Here is a 7,973-nt window from a genome sequence, read left to right as displayed (position 1 = left end):
GCAATAATGAATGCAACGAAAGAGAGGGTGTGAGTGGTACATCTGTCAACTGTCATGGGAGAGAAGTTAATTACATCTATCAACTGTCATGAGAGAGAGAGAGAGAGAGAATCGGTGAGTGAAGAGTACGTATACCAGCTGTCATGCAAGAGAGAGAGAGAGAGAGAGAGAGTCGGTGAGTGAAGAGTACGTATACCAGCTGTCATACAAGAGAAAAATTAATTAAAAGAAAAATAGCATTCCACGCTGACGATATGCACATCACAATAACAAATTCCGCCAGCCCAGCCTGAGTGACAATGTTGGTGTGAAAACGTTATAATCTTCATTCAACGTTCACCATAGTCCTTTTAATAAGACAAATAGTGCAACAACTGTGTTCCATATACAATACCGATGAACATCTAAAAAACACAGGCTATTCATGTATAAGATATAATATTTTTGACTATTCACGCGGCAAACTCATTACAGTACTGTCCAAGGCGCGGCCTGCCTTCCAGACACTGGGGAGGGAAAAGGTCACGTTTCACGGTGGTAGATACCCTATCCACACACACACACACACACACACACACACACACACACACACACACACACACACAGTGCGAATTTAAGGATGAAACTTGAATATAGCCATAAGGAAGGATTGTCACGGAGAGAGAGAGAGAGAGAGAGAGAGAGAGAGAGAGAGAGAGCGGAGGTGAGGGAGGAAGGGAGAGAGCGATAAATGAGAGATGGGTCAGGTCACAACCTTGGCCATTCAAATTTTGGGTGATACGTGGTAGGCTGGTAGCAGTGGAAGGCCTGCTATTCCCCAAGGAGACACGCCAAAATAAAAGCCGCGTTTAGATTTGGAAGACTATATAGTGTTTTTTTGCACTGGGTTTTGTCTTGGTGTGTGTTGTAATTAATTATCATTAAAATTTTTGACTCTATGTTCTCTTATTTCTCAAAAAATTATATATTATTTCTTTATTTCCCTGTAGACTAGATTTTTCAAGAAGTAATTTTGTGTGATGTACATCACGCGGTGGCTAGTGGTGGGCAAGTACCGCTAATTTCAGTACCGGTACATACCGGTACAAAAGACCCGTTACCGATACTACCGGTACTGTAACGGTACACACACACACACACACACACACACACACACACACACACACACACACACATATATATATATATATATATATATATATATATATATATATATATATATATATATATATATATATATATATATATATATATATATATATATATATATATATATACACACACACACACACACACACACATATATATATATATATATATATATATATATATATATATATATATATATATATATATATATATATATATATATATATATATATATACACACATGTGTGTGTGTGTGTGTGTGTGTGTGTGTGTGTGTGTGTGTGTGTTGGAAATTGCCAATTTAATTATCTAGCATTTATCATTTCTATCTACATAAAGCAAATCACACCGCTCTTACATGAATATTTTTGTAAAAAATAATAAAAATAAATATATAAATAAAAGACACACGGCCATCTTCATAATATATTGTGGTTCCCTTTTAAAACTGATGGGAAATACCTAAATTATAGCAAACTAACATGAAAAAATAATTCGTAATGGTATGAATTGAGTGGTATGCAGCAGCAGCAGCAGTAGTAGTAGAAGTAGAAATGCACTGGTAAAAATGCCGGCCAACTGCAGTGTTACTGCACCGCCAGACGCCAGTCTGCCAGACCGCCACCCGTCCCGGCCACCGATCCGCCGAGTGGTGCCGACACATTATTCTTTCTTAGCGGTAGGAAGCAGCAGAGTCCCGGCACAGACGCTAGACGGTACAAGCGTCAAGCGGTACCGGAAATTATGCCGGCACATTCAGTCGTACCAGTACAGATGCGTCTCGCCGAGCTACCGAGACCGCGCCGACGCGCCAGGGCAGCCAGTAATATAGTAGCGAAGAGAATATTGTGTGTGTAGCCTCTCAGTAATCAGAGGTTAACTATTTAAACATGGTTGAGGACACAAAGTGGACAGTGGAGTGTGGGTGCCTGCTAGTAACACGGACAGCCGCCGCCGAGCAGTCTTTGGCTACCGTAAGTAATATATTGGTGTAACTCATCATTTCACGGTGGTACCATGTCATAACCTAACGTTGGTAACCTCCAGGACAACATATCAGTGAACTAACACCTGCACATACTTATAAAAACCAAATCATTCAAATCTTGAAAACGTAAACAAACCGATCCCCTGACCTGCCGCCTCTCTCTCACCCATTATCTGCCTCATCTCTCACTCATTACAGGTCAGACAGGTCACAAAGTGGAGCCATAGGCCTAATCTTTCATGTCAGTTGTTGAGATATATCCGCAATTACCTGATTTGTGTGCTATGGAGGCTCAGTGAGAAGAAGCGGGCCTACCCATGACGTCACGAGCCCCAGGCTGTGACGTCATCACCAGCTCCCGCCCAAAATGCCGGTCCCAGATGCTCGACTTCCACTATTATTTATATTTGTCTCAGTTCATTTATTTCGAGTCACAAGTGCCTTTTAAGGGTTTCTAATGATAGTTCGCAGTGTTTTACGTGTCTTCCATGCTTGAGTTGAGTGAAGTACGGTGATGTAGAGGGTGTTTATGACTTGAATGGGAGGGCCAAAATACGCTAAAATTTTTACCTCCGCTATCTGTGATTTTTTATTTGAGGTTGTAGCGAAGTGTTTGTGTTTTCAAAAGATGGTTTATCATGAGAAAAGTGTGCAAGGCTCCTGAGAAGTTAAAGATGTGGACTTTAAGAATGATATGTAGTCCTGTTAATATTGTAAACAACGTCATTTTTAAATATTATTTTTTCTAATAGGGCGAGTTGCCAGGTTTTGATATATCGAAATGATAGTCATAATTTTTGAAAAACGTTATCGATTCAGTTGAATGAAATTGGTGGGCTTTGAAATTGTGTTTAAGCAAGTCGAAGTTCTAATACTTTATTTAGTATATTTTTGAGCTATTTTTATTATTCCTTTTCTCGGCAATGTTTTTGTATTTTAGAAGTTAGTTTCGATTGATAACGAGTCAGAATTTTTATAACATTCGTGTCCAGCTGCCTTTTTGGGAATCCTCATTTTCAAAATGATTTGCGTAACGAATATATGTGACGTCATCAAGGAGGCCGACCCCCACCCCGGCTGGACCCAGGCCGATACCTGGCTCCAGGCCCGAGGTGTGGGGTGGGGTGTGTGTGTGTGTGTGTGTGTGTGTGTGTGTGTGTGTGTGTGTGTGTGTGTGTGTGTGTGTGTTGCCTTATCTTTCGTTATGAGGGAGCCCACCAGCTGGAACCACTGACACCCAGCTCCCAGCTGGAGGGTGTTGGAGGGGAAGGTGGCTGTGTGTGTGTGTGTGTGTGTGTGTGTGTGTGTGTGTGTGTGTGTGTGTGTTTCTTTCATGGTACTTAGCGTGTGTGTGTGTGTGTGTGTGTGTGTGTAATTCACTATGGTCGCCCAGTAGTCACCCAGCCAGCCTTCCCATTACGGAGCAAGCTCAGAGCTCATAGAGCGATCTTCGGATAGGACTGAGACTGTGTGTGTGTGTGTGTGTGTGTGTGTGTGTGTGTTATCTTATCTTTATGGGGAGCCCACCAGCTGGAACCACTGACACCCAGCTCCCAGCTGGAGGGTGTTGGAGGGGTAGGTGGCTGTGTGTGTGTGTGTGTGTGTGTGTGTCCTTTTCTTTCATGGTACTTAGCGTGTGTGTTTGTGTGTGTGTGTGTGTGTGTGTCGTTCTGTATACGTTTCATCTCTGGCGTCCCTCTTTATTATCCTAGTCTGTCAACACAAACTGCAAGTAATAGCGTATAGCGAAATGTGTCCTATTGTTAGCGCTTATTGAGCAAGGGGAAGCTATGATATGTAGGAAACACATAGCCCGGAGCAAAGCAAGGTGCCTCTATCGCCTCGCCTCGCCTCGCCCCGCCCCGCCGTGTTAACCCCTTCAATAACATGTCGTGTTTTCATATTTATTCTGGCTATTACTCAATGATTTTATACAGCTTCACAAACTTATGTGGGGATTAAAATAGTGAAAACTGGCCATTAATCTCTGACACCGTAGACCCTTTTTATTGTAAGCAAAATCATCTAATCACACACAAACTATCGTAAAAATGCCACTTAAGGGATTAGACTCGACTCATTCAGACGCCCATAACTGAGTGCATGGCGGTAATTCAGTCCTGGAGATCTTAACCCCTTCAGTACTGGGACACATTTTTACCTTGAGTTTTGGGTATGATTAGACAATTTTACTAACATTAGGAAGGATGTATGAAGGCCAGAAAATTAATAGTGAGTCTTCTTTATTTTAATCCCCACATAAGTTTCTGAAGCTGTGTAAAATTAGCAAATAGTAAGTAGAATGAATATGGAAATGTTTTGTGGTACTGAAGGGGTTAAGTGTACCTGTGTGTGATGACTGATTCCTTCCAAGGCACCTGTAGATCTGACTGTACTGAGATGTGAAGTTGTGACTAATATATTTTTGTTCACCAGTGTTTCTCTTCTTGCCCAGTGACCCTTGAGCCGTGGTGTGGGAGGAAGGATTAGCGTGTCAATACATTACACTATACAATTCATCCTTGGCTCTTTGGTTGAGTATGTGTGTGTTGTGTTGTGTGGTGTGTGAATTCCCTGCCTGATTCTGTATTTCAATTCCTATGACGATTTCAGTGCAGAGGGAGATCTCCAGATATTTATTTATTTTATTCATTTATTATTGTTATTATTATTTTTTTTTATTTTGAGCATTATATTGAGCAATGGGCACAGAGACAAGGAAGAGAGAGAATTACATCAAACATTTCGAGCCAAAACACACACTACTACTACTACTACTACTACTACTACTACTACTACTACTACTACTACAATTAGAGAATTAACATCATTAATATCAGAAAATTCTTAGTTGTAGAAAACATTGCCAGATTAGAAGATAAAGAAATATTATATAAAATGTCAAAAATAAGATATAACAAAATAAATGCAGCAACAATAGCAATTAAAACAGAAATAATGAAATGAGAAGGTGCCGTTGGGAAGGCTACAAGATCGCACCACCACCATCATCACCACCATCAGCTCACCTGTTATCCTCGGTGGTTGGCGGTGACGGACCTACTATTTCTGAAGTGTGGTGGTCGCCCCTTCCTTTTGCCAGGGGTGTGAGGGACAGCGAGAGCCGGAGAGGTGACACAGGAGGCTTGACAGGAGAGACGCGGTGAGATAAGGGTAAGTAAGAGAGGGACGTCACATTGTTCACCAGGTGTGTGTGACGTGGTCCAGTGGTGAAAGAATGCGCCGCACCAAGCTGACCTCACCTTACTTACCTAACCTTACTGCCGCACCCACCTGACTGACCTGACTTAAGGATCCCTTTTCTTACTCCCAGAGACTTAGAAATCTCAACCTGTATTTTGTTAAAGGTCAGCTGATTCTTTCTGACCTTATCAAATGTGTGAAGGTATTTCATAACGAGTCTTTCATAAAACCACGTGACTTGTTCCAACTGTCTAATCAAACAGCAACGATGGATCATAAATTGGGTTAGGTTAGGTTGAAGGTCTGCTGGTTTTTAGATTGAAAGTCGTCCCCGGTTCTTAGATTGAAGGTGGTCCACCAGTTCTTAGATTGAAGGTGGTCCACCGGTTCTTAGATTGAAGGTGGTCCGCTGGTTCTTAGATTGAAGATGGTCCACCAGTTTTTAGATTGAAGGTGGTCCGGTGGTTCTTAGATTGAAGATGGTCCGCCGGTTCTCTGGTATTGATTACAGAGCTAGATTTTTCAGTGATAGAATTGTTGCCCTGTGAAATTGTCTTGCTGATGCAGTTGCAAATCTTGAATCACTCAACAGTATCAAATCTGCATTACACACTCAACTGTCCTGTCCACGGTCTGAGTGTAGGTTAGGCTTCCTCACTTTGGGCAACGGTTTCCTAGCGGGTGGGCTTTGAGATAGGAGGTACACCAAAAAGTATCTCCTTTAGCCCAGAAATTCCTGTGTAAAGCCCACATGATATTGAAAAAAAAAACTGGTTGGTGTGTTATTTTCAGGAGTAGACACCTAATTACTGCTTATGGCACATCCCTCTAGTCCATATTTGAATCAGGTTGCACAATTTTTAACACTAATACTTATGGGCTGACATATCAGTACTTTTAATGCCACCATAACTTCTTTCATGACACACTAAAGCCATGCTGCATGAATTGGTTGGGCCGACCTGGTGAGTATGCTTCACTTGTATGGAAGGGGTGTCCACTGATTTTGTTGTTTTAAACAGAGTAGAATATCAACTCTTCTCCATTGACTGACTGTCTGCAGTCTCTCTCTTACCACCACAGTGTTGTATTTCTTGCTATATTCTACTGCTATTTTCATGCCAACTGCTCTTCTGATCTTGCTAACTACATGCCTCTCCTTCCCCTCCTCCACCCCCCACACACTCTGCACAACACTTTCTTCCTTCCTCTCATCCTTACTTTTTCCACTTCTCTAATGAAAGTTCCTGCAGGACCGGCTGTGCTGTGTGCTGTTGGAAGCAGTGCTGCAGTGGAGGAGTGAGGCTGGGTAGCAGCATGAGTGAGCAGCAGCAGTGTGCGTCAGGTGTGGGAAGGTCTGGGGATGGTGGCTCAGATGACCTGGTGTCAGGCAGCTCCGGCCACAAACGAAAAAGAAAGTTTGGTTGTCAGCAGTGTGATAAAACTTTTACATCCAGAGAAGGGCTTAGACAACACACCCTGACACACAGTGGTGCTAGAAATTATGAGTGTCTTGAATGTGGAAAGAAATTCACCCAAAAGGGTAACCTTACAAAACACACTCTGATACACAGTGGTGTTAGAAATTATGAGTGTCTGGAATGTGGTAAGAAATTCACCACAAAGACTGATCTCAACAGACACTCCTTGGTACATACTGGTGTTAGAAATTATGAGTGTCCGGAATGTGGAAAGAAATTTACCCAAAAGAGTCACCTCACCACACACACCCTGAAACACAGTGGTGTTAGAAATTATAATTGTCTGGAATGTGGCAAGAAATTCACCACAAAGAGTGATATCAACAGACATGCCCTCGTACACTCTGGTGTGAGAAATTACAAGTGTGAGGAATGTGGAAAGAAATTTACCCAAAAGGGCCACTTTACTGCACACATGCTGATACATACTATTAGAAATTATGAGTGTCTGGAATGCAGGAAGAAATTCACCACAAAATCTGAGCTCACCAAACACACCCTGACACACAGTGGTGCTGCAAATTATGAGTGTGAAGAGTGTGGCAAGAAATTTACTGAAAAATCTAATCTCACCAAACACACCCTGACTCACAGTGGTGGTAGTAGTTATGAGTGTATGCAGTGTGGAAAGAAATTTACCCAAAAAGGTAACCTCACCAAACACACCCTGATACACAGTGGTGTTAGAAAATATAAGTGTTTGGAATGTGGTAAAACATTCACCACAAAGACTGATCTCAACAGACACACCCTGACACACAGTGGTGTTAAAAATTATGAATGTCCAGAATGTGGAAAGAAATTCACTCAAAAAGGTCACCTCACCACACACACCCTGAAACACAGTGGTGTTAAAAATTTTGAGTGTGTGGAATGTGGAAAGAAATTCACCACAAAGTCTGATCTCACCAGACACTCCCTGACACACAGTGGTGTTAAAAATTATAGTGTGAGGAGTGTGGCAAGGAATTCACCCAAAAGTGTCACTTCACTGCACACTCCCTGACACACAGTGCTGTTAGAAATGATGAGTGTCTGGAATTCACCACAAATTCTGAGGTCACCACACACACCCTGACACACAGTGGTGTTAGAAATTATGAGTGTCTTGAATGTGGCAAGAAATTTACTCAAAAGGGTAACCTTACAAA

General features: G+C 41.9%; 2 protein-coding genes across 2 annotated transcripts in view; one reads left to right on the top strand and one right to left on the bottom strand.

The window, feature by feature from the left end:
- Positions 1-7,973, bottom strand: part of LOC123503145 (zinc finger protein OZF-like) — a 29,370-nt gene that overhangs the window by 3,186 nt on the left and 18,211 nt on the right. The gene's annotated exons all lie outside the window — the stretch shown is intronic.
- LOC123503139 (gastrula zinc finger protein XlCGF46.1-like) lies at positions 5,145-7,958 on the top strand. Its single transcript, XM_045252643.1, has 2 exons — positions 5,145-5,311; positions 6,595-7,958. Exon 2 carries the CDS (start codon positions 6,659-6,661, stop codon positions 7,826-7,828), a length of 1,170 nt encoding a protein of 389 aa, XP_045108578.1. The 5' UTR covers positions 5,145-5,311; positions 6,595-6,658; the 3' UTR covers positions 7,829-7,958.

This window comes from Portunus trituberculatus, chromosome 2, assembly GCF_017591435.1.
Source record: "Portunus trituberculatus isolate SZX2019 chromosome 2, ASM1759143v1, whole genome shotgun sequence".
NCBI lineage: Eukaryota > Metazoa > Arthropoda > Malacostraca > Decapoda > Portunidae > Portunus > Portunus trituberculatus.
This window is presented reverse-complemented; position numbering and strand designations above follow the sequence as displayed.